Source organism: Carcharodon carcharias, chromosome 17 (genome assembly GCF_017639515.1).
Source record: "Carcharodon carcharias isolate sCarCar2 chromosome 17, sCarCar2.pri, whole genome shotgun sequence".
Classification (NCBI taxonomy): Eukaryota; Metazoa; Chordata; class Chondrichthyes; order Lamniformes; family Lamnidae; genus Carcharodon; species Carcharodon carcharias.
In genome coordinates, this window is record NC_054483.1 from 45,763,675 (window position 1) to 45,784,435 (window position 20,761).

The window sequence follows — 20,761 nt, forward strand, 5'->3', positions numbered from 1 at the left end:
GAAACCATCCAACGCGTCAATCTGACAAATCCATATATTATTGACTTTTTTGGACTTTTTAAACCACTTAACCTATCCTCCATTTTTCACTTGTGTGTATGTGAGCTCTTTAATGTGTGTGTGAGAGTCGGAGCATTTTTATTATTTTAATTTAGATTGGGTGTTAAGTACAATAAATACGATTCTCCTTCCTTTTAAAAAATCTTACAAAGAAACCTGTGTGTTTTTTTCAGTTACGGCATTTAAATAGTTAAATTGGCAAGCGTATTCTTTAAAAAGGAACTGTTGTGGTCAAACGGGGAGTGGGAAAAGAGGGGAGTCATTCAAGCCCTCCTCACCTGGTCATAACACCATATATAATACAAATGTAAACATCGATTTGCTTTCAAATAAAAAAAAACTTTGTTGTACATCATTCTTGTTTTTTGTAATAAAAATCATGAAGGTTACCTCAAAATATCATTTAACTTAGATAAAAGTTGGAAAGTTTAAGACTTTTGTTGCTGAGACAGATCCACTATCTGTATACAGCAGTAAACACAGCAAATTTACTAAGTGAATATTTTTCATTTTTAATCAGAAAAATGTGCCAGTAATTTTTACTTATGTCAGAAATCGCAAACAATTCAATCTTATCATAATTAGTTCCAGGATTTTGCTTCAAATAAGTTCCAAAGGCTCTATTTAAAATTATAAACATGGTAACAAAATGATTTATATTGTTACATAGAAAAAAAATCACCCACCTTTCCTACTTCTGGACTTCTGTTCAACTGCCCAGGAGCATTATAAAATAAGCCTGGCACCAAGTCACAGAAGAGGATATTGGCCCAGACCTTCTGGTCTCTGAGTTGTTGGAGACCGGATATAGCCACCAAGAGGCGTTTTGGACCCTGCAAAGTACCAACACACTATCTGCATGGGAATTGGCCAGGATTTTGAACTTCTGATGGGCAATTCCCCTGCACCCAGAGCCCACTGAAAAGCCTCCAACTCTGAGTTAGAGTCAGAGGCTTTGGACAGTTCAAACTTACTTACCCGGATAGTTACCCAGGAAACATTAGACAGAAAAATCCTAGTCTAACTCCTGAGTAACTATGCTGCTAGTCACTCACACTGACCCTGGACTCACCCCTTGAACCCCTGACTCCCCCCATTCAAGCCCCCAAACTATCTTTCCTGATCCCGTGACACCCCTCCCCCCGACCCAACCTCTCCCAGCTAGACCTGACTAGCCTCCAACCTGTCAATCCCTTCTGACGCAACCCAATTATCCCCTGACCCACCTACCATCCTGCCCAGTTGCCACCCTACTCATCTGCCTCCCTACCCACCTACCACCCTATCTAGCTGCCACCATACCCATCTGCAACCCTATTCATCTGCCAGCTCACCTTACCCATTTACCCAACCCACCTACCCACTTACGCACCCACACATTTACCCAGTCACTCACTCACTCATTTACTAACACACTGAAAAGCTGTTTAAATGTCTCAAGGCTTTTCAGTGTGTTTGTGAATACTTAGCAGAATACAGCAGCTGGTGCTGTAAAAGGGGCAGGGGGGGGTGTGGGGGGGTACATGACCCAGCGCTACAAGGAAGCAGTTCTATGGAAGACCACTCCGCATTTCTGAAGAAGCAGAGATCGGTAGGCCCATCCAGGAATGCCGGGCAGAGTTGTGATACAGACAAATAGGAGTGGAGGTGATTGCTGCTCCATGGAAGATTTGGGACATTAGGCCAGATCACCAAGAGCTTAGTCAAAGAGGTAGTTTTAAGAAATATTAAAAGGAGGAAAACTGAGGTAGAGAGGCAGAGAGATGTAGGGAAGGAATTCAAGAACTTGGGGCCTTGGCAACTGAAGGTTAATGGTGGAGAAATGATGATTGGGAATGCACAAGAGGCAAGAACTAGAGGAATGTGGATACCTCAGAGGGTTGTGAGGCTGGAGGAGATTACAGAGATATGGAGAGGCAAGCTCATGGAGGAATTTGAAAGCAAGGATGAGAATTTTAACATCAAGACGTTGCTTGAATGTAAATCAATGAGCAGAGGGGCAGTTGGGGGACCGGAGTTACTGCAAGTTTAGACATGGGCAGCAGAGTTTTGCAAGACTTCAAGTTAATGGAGTGTAGAATGTGGAAGCCTGGCCTGGAGTGTGCTGGAAAAATCGAGTCTAGAGATAACGAAGGCATAGATGAGGGTTTCAGCAGAGTATAAGCTGAGACAAGGGCAAAGTTACAGGCAGTCTTAGATATTGCATGAATATGAGTTCAGAAATTCACATCCAGATAAAATGTAACACCAAGGTTATGAATAAACTGGCTTAATCTCAGACTATTGCCAGAATGGAGTCAGAAGTTAGGAAACAAAGCTGAGAAAGGGGACAGAAAACAATGGCTTTGATCTTCCCAATACATAAGTTGAGGACATTTTTGCTCATCTAGGACAGGATGTTGGATAAGCAGTCTGATAATTTAACAACATTGGAGGAGTCAAGAGAGGTGATGTTGAGATAGGCTTTATCTACTGATGTTATCAGTGTACATGTGAAAACTAATGCCATGCCTTGGATGATATTGCCAAGGGACAACACGTAGATCAGGGTTAACATTAATCTTTTTAGGCCACTGTGAAGAAAACATGAAAAATACATAATTAGTGCTTAAGAAAATCTCACAAGCATATCAAATGTTATGTAAGCAGCAATTATGTTTTGGAAATGTAATCAGTTAGACAGAAAGAAGCTCATAACCTTCATTTATACCTGAAGTAGGTACCCAATGCTGCATTGTGTAGTTTGTTCACCATCGCGAGTGTTCACAATGCTCTTTCAGTGATGCAGACATCTGTTGACATCATTATGACATTAAAAAGCGGAACCACAAAGGTAAATAAGATTAGAGTGATGGCTGCTGTGGGAGAAATGGCTTTTGATTCATGGGGCACCGGCACCAGTATTGGGAAAGTGGGAGCTGTAACGCTGGGATGGTCTTTACCTGAACCATGTTGGGCCTGGTGTTCTGGCGAGTCGTATAACAAGGGCAGTAGAGAGGGCTTTAAAGTAAATATTGAGGGGGCAGGGGGGAGAGATCAAGTGAGAGGAGATGTGGTAAATTATAGGGAAAGGACTAGATAATAGTACAGGGTAGCAACATGGATAATGAGAACCAGAGTGTAGCAGGAAGGGACAGAGTGGTTAAACTTAAAAGAGTGCACCAGTAGATAAAGCCAGAGTTTGCAAAAAATAGCAAAAGACATAGCTAGATGCTCTGTCTCTGAATGCATGTAGCATTCAAAACAAAATGGATGAATTGCCAGCTCAAGTAGAAATAAATATGTGACCTAATAGCCCTCACAGGGGCATAGCTGCATGGCGATCAAAGCTGGGACCTGAATATTCATGGGTACATGACATTTCAGGAAAACAGGAAGCTAGGACAAGGGTGACAGTAGTACAATAGGGAGAGATGACTTAGTTCTAAAGACCAAGATGTAGCATCAGTTTGGGTAGAGACACAAAATAGCAAAGGTAAAAAGTCATTTGTTGGAATAGTTTATAGGTCCCCTAACAGCAAATAAATTGTAGGGCAAGATATACAGAAAGAAATAATGGGGGCTTATAAGAAAGGTACAGCAATAATCATGGGTGATATTAATCTACATATAGATTGGACAAATCAGATTGGCAAAGGTAGCCTGGAAGATGAGTTTATAGTATGTTTTTGGGACAATTTCTCAGAGCAACCTGTTCTAGAGCCAACCAGAGAGTAGATTATTCTAGACTTGGTAATATCAATTAGGCAGTGATCTTATAACAAAAGAGCCTCTAGGTAGCAGTGATTATAACACGATTGAATTTCACATTCAGTTTGAGGGTGAGTGGTGTGAGTCTAAGACTAGTGTTTCAAACTTAATAAAGGGATGAAGACAGAGCTGGCAAAGATGAACTGGGAAATTAGGTTAAAGGGTAGGTCAGAAGAGATGCAGTGGCAGGCATGTAAGGAGCTATTTCAACACTCAGCAATGATATATTCCAGTGAGAAAGACTTTAACAGGATGCACATCCATGGCTAACTAAGGAAGTTAAAGACAGTACCAAATTAAAAGAAAAAGTATACAATTCATAGTACAGAAGATTGGACAGAATTTAAAAGACAGCAAAGAATGACAAAAAAATTAGGGATACATGAGAAAAAGCTAGCTCCAAGTATAAAAAGATAAGTTTCACAAGTATTTAAATAAGAGTATTAAAGGTGAGTGTTGGTCCTTTGGGGAGTACACCTGGGGAATTAGTAATGGAAAATAGGGAAATGGCAAAAACGCTAAACAGATATTGTGTCTCTTCACTGTAGAAAACACAAATAACATGCCAGAAATACTTATAAATCAAAAGGTTAAAGAAAGAGGAGCATAAAATAATTATAATCACCAAAGAAAGGGTACTGAGAACTAAAGGCTGACAAGTTCCCAGTACCTGATTGACTTCATCCTATGGTCTTAAAGTAAGTGGCTGCTGAGAAAGTAGATGTGATGGCTGAATTTTTCAAAATTGCCTGGATTCTGGAAAGGTCCCACCAGATTGTAAAATAGTGAATGTGACTCGAGAGGGAGACAGAAAGCAGGAAATTACAGGCCAGTTGGTATAGCATCTGCAACATGGATAAAGGGGAGCCTGAGGATGAGCTGTACTTGATTTCCAAAAGGCATTTGACAAAATGCCACAACAAAGGCTTCTGTGAAAAATAAGAGCTCATGGTGTAGGGAATAACATATTAGCATGGATAGACTAGTTAGCTAACAGGAAGCAGAGAGTAGGCATAAATGGGTCATTTTCAGTTTTGCAAGCTATAACTAGTGGAGTGCCACAGGGATCAGTGTCGGTACCTCAACTTTTTACAATCTATATCAAACTTGAATAAAGGAACGGAATGTACAGATGCTAAATTTACTGATGATACAGAAAAGATAGGAAAGTGAGTTTGAAGAGGACATAAGGAATCTGCAAAGGGATTTAGATAGGTTAAGTGAGTGGGCAAAAAGTTGGCAGGCAGAGTACAATATCAGAAAATGTGAACTTGTGCACTTTGGCAAGAACAGTAAATCAGTATTTTAGTTAAATCGAGAGAGACTGCAGAATGCTGTGGTACAGAGGGATCTGCATGTAGACGAATCATAGAAAATTAGCATGCAGGTAAGCACATAATTAGGAAGGCAAATGTTGTCATTTATCACAAGGGAAATGGAATATAAAAGCAGGGATATTTTGCTACAGTTGTACAGGGGGTTGGTGAGACCACATCAGTTTTCATCCCCTTAAGAGGACATAATTACATTGGAAGCAGTTCAGAGAAGGCTCACTCAACTCATTCCTTGGGGGATTATCCAATGAGGAAAGGTTGAACAGGTTGGGCCTATACCCATTGGAGATTAAAAGAATGAGGAGTGATCTTATTGAAGCATAACAGATCGTGAGGGGATTTGACAGGGTAGATGCTGAGAGAACTTTTCCACTTGTGGGAGACTAGAACTAGGGGCCACAGTTTGAAAATAAGGGATCTCCTCCCATTTAAGATGGAGGTTTTTTTTTCCTCAGAGGGCCATTATTCTGTGGAATTCTCTGCCCCAGAGAGCATTGGAGGCTGGGTCATTGACAAGAGAGTTAAAGGGTAAAGGGGGTAGGCAGGAAAATTGAGTTGAAAGTAGAGACCACAATCAGATCAGCCATGATCTTATCAAATAGCAAAGGAGGCTTGAGGGGCCAAATAATTTACTCTTGCTCCTAATTCGTATGTTTGTATTTAAATAGGAAGTCCGCTTTGCACCAGGAGCAACTTACACTAGGATGTCAAAGCCACAGGACCAATTGTACATACCTGCAGGTACTGCGCATTCTGTAATGCTAACATTGCATCACTGAAACTGTAGCTGGTTGTGAGGGGATACAGTACTTACATAGCCAAACCAGACTCTTCTGGCATATAGTATATATTTATTAAAGATTCATGGGTTAATAGATATACATGCATACTCAGAGCCATTGTGTGATCGCTGGTGTTTTGTCTTGACTTTTTTTAATGAATCGATTAAGTAGTAATTGAAATCAACTCCCAAGTTTTCAGACGTAACTAAAGTTATTCTCTATTTCCTTCCTGCATCATCTGATAAATTGAAGTTTATATTCAATTCTTTTGGCATGGATAGCTCTGGAACATGTATGGGAATCATTGTATTAGCCTTCCATGTAGTCAAACTTACTTTCTGGTATTAGAATATACCAGTTTCCAAACAAAGGGAGCTGCCACCATCTCCCAGCAACTGTTTCTGTGCTTTGCAAAGTAAGATGTATTTCATTTTTTTGGAGGGGTGCGAAGAGAACACGTAGCAGTGAGGGCTCAACAATATTTTCTTAATCCTCTTCCTCATGCAAGTAGTGCGACTGAAATTCTACTTTCTTGGGCATTACATCAGACTGTACAGTAATAGGGGCCATGTTTAAACATCAGCTGAAAGATATTTTCTATAATGCAAATGCATAATTGACTTTGTAACAATAGGCAAATATTTGATGCTTTTTATTATGTAAAGTGCACATCTGCATTTGAAACAAAAATAGATCAAATCACTAAGTAAATTAGGGATGAGACACAAAGCAACTGTTACAGAGCTAATGAGGAAGTTCATGATGCTCGAGTTTATAGTGAGATCCACAGGACGGACAGCGCTGGGGATTTCCTGAATGCAGCCAAAACCAAACGATTGCAGTGTTGTCTTCTTCACCTGTAGTTAAAACAAAGATCATCATACCTTTCTGAATATTAAAACAAAGGAAATGATACCTCAACCAATATTTAAGGCATTCATTTGGAAGCCATCTAATAGGAGAGATTTTGAACAGGTTTTTAAAAAGTGCATTTTCATTCTCTTTGCATCAACACTCTCACCGTTAAAGACTATAAGGCGCTAAAGATGAAGGCCAAAGCAAACTGGAGGAACAGCACCATATCTTCTGATTAGGCACTTTCCGGACTTAACATTGAGTTCAATAACTTCAGACCATGAACTCCCTCGTTACCCCTTTTTTAATCCAATCATCTATTTTCTCTCCATCCCAACAGCCTCACCCCCAGCCCCCGCAATGGGGCCATCTGTCACTTGTTCTTATGTTTTACAAACACAGACCCTTTTTCTGCCATTAACACATTCTTCTATCTTTATGCCACTATCAGCACCTTTAGTCTTTAGCACTACCATTAACACTCTCTTTATCTTGTGACCATGGTATCATGGTATCAAATTTCTCCTTAAGCTCCCATCTATCTCCGATGACCTATTTTGCTTCACCGCCTCTTAAAAAGTATAAAATCCAACACATTTCTACCTCTTTAGCTCTGAAGGGACATACAGACTTGAAACATTAACGCTTTCTCTCTCCACAGATGTTACCAGACCTGAACTTTTCCGTATTTTCTGTTTTTACAACCCTATTTACTGCGCTGCACCATTCTACACTGTCCCAGGGGCATTAACAAGCAACTATGCAGTGCAGGACTGGAGTCATGTATAGGATAGACGAAGTGTTGTCAACTTCTTAACAATTAAGAACACATAGCTATCTGCTCCTGAACCCCAGCTTCCTGTGTAAAAAAAATAGAAGATTTCTTTATTCCTTATTCTACATCAGAGGGCGATACATGCAGGACATAGCACACTAAACTAAAAAACTTCCTTTAACAAAAAGTATAAACATTTAACATAAACATCACATCTCCTCCCCCTTTAGCCAGGAAAAAAGGTGTTTTGCAGATTTGCTTTGGTCAAGAGAGGAGTGTTGGTTTCGGTATCTCAGTTTGTTTGTTTAGAAATGAAAGGTTCTGCTGTTCCACAGTTGCGGTTATCAGGTGCTACAAGTTTGCCAGTTGCATCAAGTTAGGTTTCACCAACTGGAGCAGAGGTTTTCCAGAAATCTTCCACTGTGGCTGGAGATCCCTAGAAATTTGGTTCCTTGGATTTTGTTTTTCTACCTGGTCAGTGTCTCTTCCAAATTCCATGGAAGATTCAACATCACAGGTCAGTGGTCCTTGGCACTTGATTTTTCCCAGGAGCCACCTTGGTGTCCCAAAGCAATTTCAGACCCAAACAGAATGATCCAGATTAAACCAGAGCTGGATTACTTGTGTCATGTGACCTTCTCTGATCAAGATGCCTTGAACCAATCTTTCCTTTCAAATCTGGATACAGCAAATCCATTCTGATACACAGTAATCTTCCAAACATCAGCTCAGCAGGAGATACGCCAGTTGTTGAATGAGAATGTTATGATACATCAAAAAGTTCTTCAGTTTCAGCTTCCAATCTGTTTGCGTCCTCCTCTTCAATATGGCTGTTTTGAATGTCTGGACAAAGTGCTCCACTTCACCATTTGAGGATGGATGGCAAGGTGAGATGAGAATCTGGTTGATTCCATTGTTTTTCAGGAATGTTTGAAATTCACATGTGAACTATGTGATGTTGTCAAACAATTTGCTCCAGTGCTCCAAAAGTAGTGAACATATTCCGGAGAGCATCAATGGTCTCTGTCGAAGTGGTTGACCTCATGGGAATAACGCAAGGCCACTTTGTGCGGGCATCCACCACAATCAGGAACGCATGTCCGGGAAGTGGTCCAGCAAAGTCCACATGACATCTTTGCCATGGGTGGTCAGGCCAAGTCCATAGATGTGATGGGGCAGGTACAGAAGATGACTATTTCTTGGCATGGAAGGCAATCACTGACCGTACAGTCAATGTCTTTATTCAGGTGTGGCCACTATAAATGCAGATGAGCTAATGCTTTTGTTTTGATGATTCCCATGTGACTAAGGTGAAGTTCTTCTAACATTTGTGTTTGGAATTTGAGGAATAACAACCAATTCCAAACAACTGTCTTGCAGAGTCAGCTCAAATCTATGCATGTAGTAAAGTTTAAGCTCAGTAGTCACTTCTTGAGGTACACACCAACCCTTCTGTGTACAGGTAAACTTGAGAGCAAAGCATCTCTCTGCATTTCAAGTTGCGTTCAATCCACTTTAACAGGTAACATGTCTATCTGGTTCACATTGAAAGCAGTGACTTCACGTTGGGTTGTGGAGCTATGGTGTAACAGAAGTCTGGAAAGTATTCTGAGTGAAATGTAATTTTATACTTTTAAACAGATAAGATTAGTGCCCACCTTTGTAGGTGTGCAGCAGTGTCAGGGTTTATGACTTCAGGCATCAGCAACCAGGTTAAAGGCTTGTGGTCTGTAATTAACATGAATTTATGCCCAAATATTGGTGGAACTTCTTGGCTCCATAGATTAGTCCAAGAGCTTCCTTCTCAATTTGGGTATAATTTTGTTCTGCGTTGGACAATGTGTGTGAGGTGTATGCCATCAGGAAGTGTGGGAGATGACAGCTCCAACACCATATCTAGATGCATCACAAGTCAGGCTGACAGGTAACTTTTCATCAAAATATCCCAGGACTTTGGCAGAAGTGAGCTCTTGCTGAAGTTCCTTGAAACTTCCTGACAGGCTTGTGACCAATTCCACTTTGCATTCTTCTTCAGCAGATTATTCGGTGGTGCTGCCTTGATAGCCAAACTGGAAATGAACTTGCTGTAGTAATTCACAAGTCCCAAAAATGAACAAAGCTCCTTAACATTTTTGGGCTGTGGTGCATTCACCACTGCCTCCACCTTTTGTCAATCACATGCCCCAGCTACTCTGCTGAGGGCTTCAGGAACGAGCATTTGGATTTCTTACAGTGGATGCCATATTTTTCCAGTCTATGTAGGACCCTGCCTAGGCTCTCTAAATGAGTTGGGAGGTTTTTCCCAGTGATGAGCATGTCATCTTGGAAGCAGATTACACCAGGGAGGACCTGCAGTATTTTGTCCATGGCCTGCTGGAATAAAGCTGGTGATGACACGATTCCAAATGGTAGCTGTCTGTATTGATTATAAACCTCTGTGCTGATGGTTGTATACTTCCTGGAAACTTCACTCAGCTGCATTTGCAAAAATGTCTGTGATAGGTCAAAATTTGTGAATAATTCACATCCACTCAGAGCAGCGAACAGGTCCTCAATTTTCGGTAGCAGGTACTGATGCACTTCCAGGAAAGGATTAATGGTGATTTTATAGTCACCACATATTCTGATAGACCTGTCATCCTTCACTGCTGGGACTATTGGAGCTGCCCACTCTGCACAATCAACTTTCTCAATTATCTGAAAGTTTTTAAGTCGTTCTAGTTCCTGCTTGATTTTCTGTCACATTGAATAGGGAACTGAACGTGGTTTGAAGAACCTTGGAGAAGCTTTGGCCTTCACAGCAAGTTTGGCTTCAACGTTTTTAATGGCTACAAGACCTCCTTTGAAGACATCAGTATGCCTGTCTCACAAGGACTGCAACATGGGGTTACAATGCACTTTATTTATCTTATTCCAGTCCAGCCGAATTTCTTTCAGGCAGTTCCCGTCCATTATCGATGCACGATCCCCTTTCACAATGCTAAGTGGTAACTTTGCTATTTGATCTCCATATTTAGCTTGAATGGACATTTTTCCAAGTGTATTCACAGGCTCAGGTAGGTGCTAAGCTGGAGGAGGGTTTTCTCCAATGGGCATTTCTTGAAAATTTTCTCCTATGCCTTCTCTGAAGCATTAGAAACAGATGCTCCAGTGTCAACCTCCATTTCAACCATTTTACCTATTAAGGCAATGCCAACTTTTAGTCCTTCATCTAGTTTCAGATCAGACTGAATGCAATACAATTGCTCTTCTGCATTGTCACTGTTAGCTTCACTGTCTAGTCTGGACTTGCATTACTTGGAAACAAAATACAAAAGTAATGTGTCTATTTAAACTGCCTGTTTATTTTCAAACATGACTTGTCTGTGCTCCTTGTGATGCCCTTTTCTTGGCGGTAATGCTTTACTGTGATCAGCCTTTGATTTACACGTATGCTGTATGTGTTCTGCATTATGCCCTTTTCCATTACAGTAGTAACATGTTTGAAAGCATGTACGCCCTGAATATTATTTTAACTTCAGCATCGTTTGAATGCGCTTTCAAATCTCCAGCTTATTTCTATGCTTTGTGGCATAGAACACTTTCTCTAGCGTCAACTCTTGCTCCGCTAACAATATACACTATATTCTTTCATCTTAGTCCACAAACCAAGCGATCACGCAGTGCCTCTTCCAGATAACCTTTAAAGTCACAACTTTCCACTAATTTTTTCAACTCGGCCAGGAAACGGGAAACTAACTCTCATACTGTCCTCTTCAGTGAAACCTGAATCTCTCAGCAATAATTGCTGGTCTGGGATAAAAGTATAACAGTGCTGTTCAAAGCGTCCACAAGTTCCTGAAAGCTTCTATCTGCTGGAAGAGAAGCCTCTACGGCCCCATAACATAAGCAGACACACATGAGCACCTGAACTCCAGCCTTCTGTGTAAAGAGCAGAAAGTTCCTTTATTCCTCATTCTACACCAGAGGGCAATACATCTAGGACTTAGCACACCCTACTGCAGTTTTTTTTTTACATAAAACTTATTTTTAACTAAAGTGTCCTTTTTACAAAAAACCCATAAACGTTAAACATCAACAGGGGTGACAGGAGATCCCCTTGCCACGAAGGAACCAGCTCAATTTATTTCCCCCAACTGACATGGTAATTTTTCTGGTGCTAGTTCACAAGTTACATGTATTGGTGACAATTCCATAAATTCCTATAGTGGGATTTGATTGGGTCACTAGGGCAGTACAATAGACTGCTGTCGAGTGAAAGCACTTTTCAAGTCAATGCCTTAGCTAAATTCTAACTTACAAATGCAGCCAACAAGCCTCTTGTCAGTAGTTGCAGGAACAATATGAGGATCCTCCTTGGTACCTGCATACTCTTTAGGTTTGAAGATACTGTAGGGATCCTATGGAAAAATGTAATATGAAAGATATTAAAGCTCATGGAGAAATAAAAGTAATTGAAGCAACAAAAATGGTCTTTATTGATATGGAATTACACAGTAGAGAGAGATTGGAGTTTAAACTGCACTCATGCATTTGGGGCCTTTTGTCACATTCTACCAATCTGACAAAAATTAGCAAGGTGTTTACAAGCACAAAGCACAGAAAGCCTGGGTAGTAAAATTAGGGTGCAGTGCATTGTCCCACATCTACACACTTGGTAAATACTGGATTGATCATAGGGACAAAGGGCTCTTCTGGTCCACTGAGACCGAGAAAACAAGGCTTTCACTCATTTGTTACTAGATTATCAAGGAATTTTACACTAACCCTCTCAAAATCACTGGTCAGGTGTCAGCTGGAGTATTGGGCTCCACACTTTGGGGAGGCTGTCAAGACATTCGAGGTTGAAAAGGGGAGTTACAGTAAAGAATTAATTAGCCATAGCTGAAATATTTGGTTATGCAGCTTGAGGGGCATCCACTCCATTAATGTGGGCTAAAATGAGGAGGGAAGCCTCCATGATCTGAATGCACCGGGGATGCAGTACTTCAGCTACATGGAGAGACGAGGAAGTTGGCAGAGTTCTCTTTAGGGGAGAGAAGATTTAATAGAGATGTTCAAAATTCTGAAGGAGAACCCATTTCCTCTAGCAGGAGAGTCAGTAACCAGAGGGCACAGATTTTAGGTAATTGGAAGAGGAGTTTTAAAAATAATAATGGAATGAGTTGAGATCAGGAATGAAAGGGTGGTGGAAGCAAATTCAACTTTCAAAAATGAACTGGATAAATACCCGACAAAGGAAAAGAACTGCAGAGCTATGATGAAAGGGCAGGGTTAATTGCACAGCTCGCTCAAAAGCTGGCACAGACATGAACAACTTGGCCTCTTGCAAGAGCCTATCATTATTGCTTTGTTTAGGCTAGGAAGGTAATAACTAATTTAATTGCTCAGGAAATATTAATCGAATGAAACTCCGAAGAATTTGAACAGTTGAAGTTGAGTTGAACAGCTAGTTCAACTGACCACTCAAGGACAAATCTATTTGCAAAACTTTATTCAGTTCATATTTTAATGGTCAAAATGTCACAAATGAGTTTTTAAAATGGCGATCATACAGATGTAGTATTATCCTATTTGTATTAATTTATAAGCAAATAAACATACCATCCCTTTCTTTATAGCTTGCAATGTTTTCCGTTCAAGTCCAGTTGATTGTTCTTCATCCGTTGGAATGCCTAATGTGGAAAACCAAAGTAATTTGTGGTATATTTAAAAAACTGCTTCAAAACTGCAGTGAAACAACATGAAATAGGAAGACCTCTGTTTTTCAGCTCATACAGCCCTTTATTAATTAGCCTCCAAACCAATTCTAGATTACAAATAATTAACTATCGTAGTTCTTTGAAATAATAATGCAACTTTCTATTAATCAGTTTATCAACTGCTTAATCATGAAACAAAATAGCTGGTGCAATTTTTTACTCCCACTCAGCCGCACCTCCCATAAGCTCAAACTTCACTATCTGTGAAGCTACTCAAGAATAGTATTGCAGAGTTCATGATCTACTGTTGTAACAATGAGGTACACTCTGGAATGATTGCTGTGTCCCTGTTGCACATGCTGATTATACTTTAGTAGTTTGGTCTAAAGTATATATTTTAAAAACAAAAATATATGCTGAAGAAAAATGCAGAAGCTGGGAATTAAGTGCTCAACTTTGGTGAACGCTTTTCAAAATACCAACTTTGCATTCATTTTGGTTCCTGAGCAGTTTAGCATCTCTGACAGAGCCCTTAAAACAATTCAATTATTCTCTGAGCAACACCAGACAGCCATTAAGTTTCATCTTACTCCAGTGGCTGGAAGACAGTTGAAACAACTAAACCTGCTCCTCATTTCTTTGGCCAGATTCTTTGAGAAGAACCCCACTATGATCAAAGCAAGCATTAATCTTGAAACATACAGGGCTAGGTTTATAATTTAAACTCAAAACATAAGCTCATTGAAATGGGCATGACTGTATCAAAGTCTTGTTTTCTGGCAACTTATTTCTCCAAAGATTACATTGGACATCAGGTATTTTACTTTCCCATTTACTTTGGATTTAAGACAAGATTTGGATGAACTGGGAACTGAGTAACTTTGTTTTAAACAGTTAATAGTATTGGATTGGCTCAACATTCAGATCATTGAGGCTTCCCTCCTCATTTTAGCCCACACTAATGGAGTGGATGCCCCTCAAGCTACATAACCAAATATATCAGGCTATGGCTAATTAATTCTTCACCGTAAACAGAATTACCTGGAAAAACTCAGCAGATCTGGCAGCATCGGCGGAGAATAAAAGAGTTGATAAAAACAAAAAAACTGCGGATGCTGGAAATCCAAAACAAAAACAGAATTAACTGGAAGGGCTGACTTTTTCCAAGAAAAGAGTTGACGTTTGAGGACTCGAAATGTCAACTCTTTTCTTCTCCACCGATGCTGCTAGACCTGCTGAGTTTTTCCAGGTAATTCTGTTTTTGTTTTGGATTTCCAGCATCCGCAGTTTTTTTTTAATTCTTTACTGTGACTGGCTCCAAACCACTGGATCATACCTTCTGACTGACTTTGGTCAGACAGCCACTGAGTCAGCTCAGTCTGATAACAGGGAAATGAGAGGGTTCATAAAATGTTTAAAAATCACAAAACTTAAAACACAGTAAAATGGTAAGTCAAAGCACCTTAAAAAAGGTGATAATTATTTTGAAGTGAAATATATGGAAGTTTATGGGACTGAGCCCAGCCCCACCGCCCCGAGACCCGAGAGGGGGGTTTAATCACCCAGTCGGCATTCGATTATACAGCCCCCCTCCACCCGCCGCGCACCTCTCTTGGAATGGCTCCATCTGACTCCACCCACCAGCCGCCCCTCTCCCAGAATGGACCACCCTGTCCACCCCGCAAAGTCACACAGGGGTCACCGGTAAGTGCGGCCGGACACAGGCCCCAGGGATCTAGCCGCTCACTATCAAACCGGCCTCGAACTGCGGCCGCCGCTGATTCAACCCCCAACCCCCTAGGCTACCTTACCTGTGGATGACATAGGCCTGGCTATAACCCTGGCGGCGGGAGTCCTTGCTGCCAGGCGGTTCACGCCGCAGGACCACAACCTCCGCCTAAACACCACCATCGCCATCCCACAACCGTCTAAACACCTCCTCCCGCTCGCAGCCGCTCTTATAGGCGGGCGGAGCCGGTGCGGACGATTGACAGGGTGGCTCAACCAATCAGAAGGGGGGAAGCTGGTGATTGACAATAAGGCCCCACCAATAGAAGGGGAATAAACATAGCGAGCCGACAAATCAGAGTGGGAAGAGCAGTTGCTTGACCGGAAGGGCTAATCGATGAGGGGGAGGAGAGGGTGATTGACAGAGAGGCCTGACCAACCAGGGGGGAAAGATGGAACTGGTTCCACCCACCTTTAAAATCCCGCAGTGGCTGAAAAGTTCATCAGTGAAATAATGGAAGGAGTGGAATGGAACAGTGCCATCAAGCGATATTTGCTTAGCAATAAAAACAAAAAAACTGCGGATGCTGGAAATCCAAAACAAAAACAGAATTACCTGGAAAAACTCAGCAGGTCTGGCAGCATCGGCGGAGAAGAAAAGAGTTGACGTTTCGAGTCCTCATGACCCTTCGACAGAACTTGCGTTCGAGTCCAAGAAAGAGCTGAAATATAAGCTGGTTTAAGGTGTGTGTGTGGGGGGCGGAGAGATAGAGAGACAAAGAGGTGGAGGGGGGGGCGTGAGGTTGTAGGGACAAACAAGCAGTGATAGAAGCAGATCATCAAAAGATGTCAACGACAATAGTACAATAGAACACATATGTGTTAAAATTAAAGTTGGTGATATTATCTAAACAAATGTGCTAATTAAGAATGGATGGTAGGGCACTCAAGGTATAGCTCTAGTGGGGTTTTTTTTTATTTATATAATGGAAATAGGTGGGAAAAGGGAAATCTTTATAATTTATTGGGGAAAAAAAAAGGGAAGGGGGAAACAGAAAGGGGGTGGGGATGGGGGAGGGAGCTTACGACCTAAAGTTGTTGAATTCAATATTCAGTCCGGAAGGCTGTAAAGTCCCTAGTCGGAAGATGAGGTGTTGTTCCTCCAGTTTGCGTTGGGCTTCACTGGAACAATGCAGCAAGCCAAGGACAGACATGTGGGCAAGAGAGCAGGGTGGAGTGTTGAAATGGCAAGCGACAGGGAGGTTTGGGTCATTCTTGCGGACAGACCGCAGGTGTTCTGCAAAGCGGTCGCCCAGTTTACGTTTGGTCTCTCCAATGTAGAGGAGACCACATTGGGAGCAACGAATGCAGTAGACTAAGTTGGGGGAAATGCAAGTGAAATGCTGCTTCACTTGAAAGGAGTGTTTGGGTCCTTGGACGGTGAGGAGAGAGGATGTGAAGGGGCAGGTGTTGCATCTTTTGCGTGGGCATGGGGTGGTGCCATAGGAGGGGGTTGAGGAGTAGAGGGTGATGGAGGAGTGGACCAGGGTGTCCCGGAGGGAGCGATCCCTACGGAATGCCGATAAGGGGGGTGAAGGGAAGATGTGTTTGGTGGTGGCATCATGCTGGAGTTGGCGGAAATGGCGGAGGATGATCCTTTGAATGCGGAGGCTGGTGGGGTGATAAGTGAGGACAAGGGGGACCCTATCATGTTTCTGGGAGGGAGGAGAAGGCGTGAGGGCGGATGCGCGGGAGATGGGCCGGACACGGTTGAGGGCCCTGTCAACGACCTTGGGTGGAAAACCTCGGTTAAGGAAGAAGGAGGACATGTCAGAGGAACTGTTTTTGAATGTAGCATCATCGGAACAGATGCGACGGAGGCGAAGGAACTGAGAGAATGGGATGGAGTCCTTACAGGAAGCGGGGTGTGAGGAGCTGTAGTCGAGATAGCTGTGGGAGTCGGTGGGTTTGTAATGGATATTGGTGGACAGTCTATCACCAGAGATTGAGACAGAGAGGTCAAGGAAGGGAAGGGAAGTGTCAGAGATGGACCACGTGAAAATGATGGAGGGGTGGAGATTGGAAGCAAAATTAATAAATTTTTCCAAGTCCTGACGAGAGCATGAAGCGGCACCGAAGTAATCATCGATGTACCGGAGAAAGAGTTGTGGAAGGGGGCCGGAGTAGGACTGCAACAAGGAATGTTCCACATACCCCATAAAGAGACAGGCATAGCTGGGGCCCATGCAGGTACCCATAGCCACACCTTTTATTTGGAGGAAGTGAGAGGAGTTGAAGGAGAAGTTGTTCAGTGTGAGAACAAGTTCAGCCAGACGGAGGAGAGTAGTGGTGGATGGGGATTGTTCGGGCCTCTGTTCGAGGAAGAAGCTAAGGGCCCTCAGACCATCCTGGTGGGGGATGGAGGTGTAGAGGGATTGGACCTCCATCCCCCACCAGGATGGTCTGAGGGCCCTTAGCTTCTTCCTCGAACAGAGGCCCGAACAATCCCCATCCACCACTACTCTCCTCCGTCTGGCTGAACTTGTTCTCACACTGAACAACTTCTCCTTCAACTCCTCTCACTTCCTCCAAATAAAAGGTGTGGCTATGGGTACCTGCATGGGCCCCAGCTATGCCTGTCTCTTTATGGGGTATGTGGAACATTCCTTGTTGCAGTCCTACTCCGGCCCCCTTCCACAACTCTTTCTCCGGTACATCGATGATTACTTCGGTGCCGCTTCATACTCTCGTCAGGACTTGGAAAAATTTATTAATTTTGCTTCCAATCTCCACCCCTCCATCATTTTCACGTGGTCCATCTCTGACACTTCCCTTCCCTTCCTTGACCTCTCTGTCTCAATCTCTGGTGATAGACTGTCCACCAATATCCATTACAAACCCACCGACTCCCACAGCTATCTCGACTACAGCTCCTCACACCCCGCTTCCTGTAAGGACTCCATCCCATTCTCTCAGTTCCTTCGCCTCCGTCGCATCTGTTCCGATGATGCTACATTCAAAAACAGTTCCTCTGACATGTCCTCCTTCTTCCTTAACCGAGGTTTTCCACCCAAGGTCGTTGACAGGGCCCTCAACCGTGTCCGGCCCATCTCCCGCGCATCCGCCCTCACGCCTTCTCCTCCCTCCCAGAAACATGATAGGGTCCCCCTTGTCCTCACTTATCACCCCACCAGCCTCCGCATTCAAAGGATCATCCTCCGCCATTTCCGCCAACTCCAGCATGATGCCACCACCAAACACATCTTCCCTTCACCCCCCTTATCGGCATTCCGTAGGGATCGCTCCCTCCGGGACACCCTGGTCCACTCCTCCATCACCCTCTACTCCTCAACCCCCTCCTATGGCACCACCCCATGCCCACGCAAAAGATGCAACACCTGCCCCTTCACATCCTCTCTCCTCACCGTCCAAGGACCCAAACACTCCTTTCAAGTGAAGCAGCATTTCACTTGCATTTCCCCCAACTTAGTCTACTGCATTCGTTGCTCCCAATGTGGTCTCCTCTACATTGGAGAGACCAAACGTAAACTGGGCGACCGCTTTGCAGAACACCTGCGGTCTGTCCGCAAGAATGACCCAAACCTCCCTGTCGCTTGCCATTTCAACACTCCACCCTGCTCTCTTGCCCACATGTCTGTCCTTGGCTTGCTGCATTGTTCCAGTGAAGCCCAACGCAAACTGGAGGAACAACACCTCATCTTCCGACTAGGGACTTTACAGCCTTCCGGACTGAATATTGAATTCAACAACTTTAGGTCGTAAGCTCCCTCCCCCATCCCCACCCCCTTTCTGTTTCCCCCTTCCCTTTTTTTTTCCCCAATAAATTATAAAGATTTCCCTTTTCCCACCTATTTCCATTATATAAATAAAAAAAAACCCCACTAGAGCTATACCTTGAGTGCCCTACCATCCATTCTTAATTAGCACATTTGTTTAGATAATATCACCAACTTTAATTTTAACACCTATGTGTTCTATTGTACTATTGTCGTTGACATCTTTTGATGAGCTGCTTCTATCACAGAATTACCTGGAAAAACTCAGCAGGTCTGGCAGCATCGGCGGAGAAGAAAAGAGTTGACGTTTCGAGTCCTCATGACCCTTCGACAGAACTTCTCAAGTTCTGTCGAAGGGTCATGAGGACTCGAAACGTCAACTCTTTTCTTCTCCGCCGATGCTGCCAGACCTGCTGAGTTTTTCCAGGTAATTCTGTTTTTGTTTTGGATTTCCAGCATCCGCAGTTTTTTTGTTTTTATTTTTGCTTCTATCACTGCTTGTTTGTCCCTACAACCACACCCCCGCCCCCCCGCTCCACCTCTTTGTCTCTCTATCTCTCCGCCCTCCCACACACACACCTTAAACCAGCTTATATTTCAACTCTTTCTTGGACTCGAACGCAAGTTCTGTTGAAGGGTCATGAGGACTCGAAACGTCAACTCTTTTCTTCTCCGCCGATGCTGCCAGACCTGCTGAGTTTTTCCAGGTAATTCTGTTTTTGTTTTGCTTAGCAATAACCTGCTGACTGACGTCCAGTTCCGCCAGGGCCGCTCAGCTCCTGAGATCATTACAGCCTTTGTTCAACCATGGATGAAAGAGCTGAACTCCGGAGGTGAGGTGAGAGTGACTGCCCTTGACATCAAGTCAGTATTTGACCGTGTGTGGCATCAAGGAGCCCCAGCAATATTAGAGTCAATGGGAATCAGATGGAAAACTCTTCACTAATTTGAATCATACCCAGCACAAAGGAAGATGGTTGTGTTGCTGGATGTCAATCATCTCAGCTCCAGGGCATCACTTCAGGACTTCCTCAGGGTAGCGTACTTGATCCAGCCATCTTCAGCTGCTTCATCAATGACCTTCCTTCCATCATAAGGTCAGAGTGGGGATGTTCACTGACAATTGCACAATGTTCAGCACCATTCTCGACTCCTCAGATGCTGAAGCGTCCATGTCCAAATGCAGCAAGACCTAGACAATGTCCAGGCTTGGGCTGACAATTGGCAAATAACATTCACCCCACACAAGTGCAAGGCAATGACCATCTCCAGCAAGAGAGAATCTAACCATCGCCCCGTGACATTCAATGGCATTACCATCACTGAATCCCCCACTATCAACATCCTGGGGGTTACCATTGACCAGAAACTGAACTGGACTAGCAATATAAATACTGTGGCTATAAGAGCAGGTCAGAGGCTAGGAATCCTGCGGCGAGTAATTCACCTCCTGACTGCCTAAAGCCTGTCCACCATCATCAAGGCGCAAGTCCACTTGCCTGGATGGGTGCAGCTCCAACAACATTCAAGAAGTTTTACACCATCCAGGACAAAACAGCCCACTTGATTGGCACCCCAACCACACTCACTCCCTCCACCACCAACAGACAGTGGCAGCAGTGTGTACCATCTACAAGATGCGCTGCAAAAACTCACCAAAGCTCCTTAGGCAGCACCTTCCAAGCTCACGACCACTACCGTCTGGAAGGATAAGGGCAGCAAATACACAGGAACACAACCACCTGGAAGTTGCCCTCCAAGCCACTCATCATCCTGACTTGGAAATATATTGGCTGTTCCTGCATTGTCGGTGGGTCAAAATCCTGGAATGCCCTCCCTAACAGCACTGTGGGTGTACCTACACCACATGGATTGCAGCGGTTCAAGAAGTAGCTCACCACCACCTTCTCAAGGACAGTTAGAGATGGGCAATAAATGCTGACCAAGCCAGCGAAGCCCACATCCCATAAATGAATAA

General features: G+C 43.2%; 1 protein-coding gene across 1 annotated transcript; it reads right to left on the reverse strand.

Annotated features, from left to right (window-relative positions):
• Positions 1 to 6,563: 6,563 nt before the first annotated feature.
• Positions 6,564 to 15,227, reverse strand: LOC121290195 (cytochrome c oxidase subunit 5B, mitochondrial). The gene is made up of 4 exons (XM_041210458.1): positions 15,070 to 15,227; positions 13,161 to 13,231; positions 11,857 to 11,956; positions 6,564 to 6,783 (listed from the first exon to the last, which is right to left on the reverse strand). The coding sequence occupies exons 1-4, from the start codon at positions 15,173 to 15,175 to the stop codon at positions 6,671 to 6,673; spliced, it is 390 nt and encodes a 129-aa protein (XP_041066392.1). The 5' UTR covers positions 15,176 to 15,227; the 3' UTR covers positions 6,564 to 6,670.
• Between the last annotated feature and the right edge of the window lie 5,534 nt (positions 15,228 to 20,761).

What these genes read in the sequence shown, in the direction of transcription:
- LOC121290195 (XM_041210458.1), bottom strand. Translation starts at nt 15,175, where the DNA reads ATGGCGATGGTGGTGTTTAGGCGGAGGTTGTGGTCCTGCGGCGTGAAC. An exon ending in CAGGCCTATGTCATCCACAG is followed by an intron (nt 13,232 to 15,069) that starts GTAAGGTAGCCT and finishes TTTCCACATTAG; the next exon opens with GCATTCCAACGGATGAAGAA. An exon ending in GAGGCTTGTTGGCTGCATTT is followed by an intron (nt 6,784 to 11,856) that starts GTAAGTTAGAAT and finishes TTTTAACTACAG; the next exon opens with GTGAAGAAGACAACACTGCA.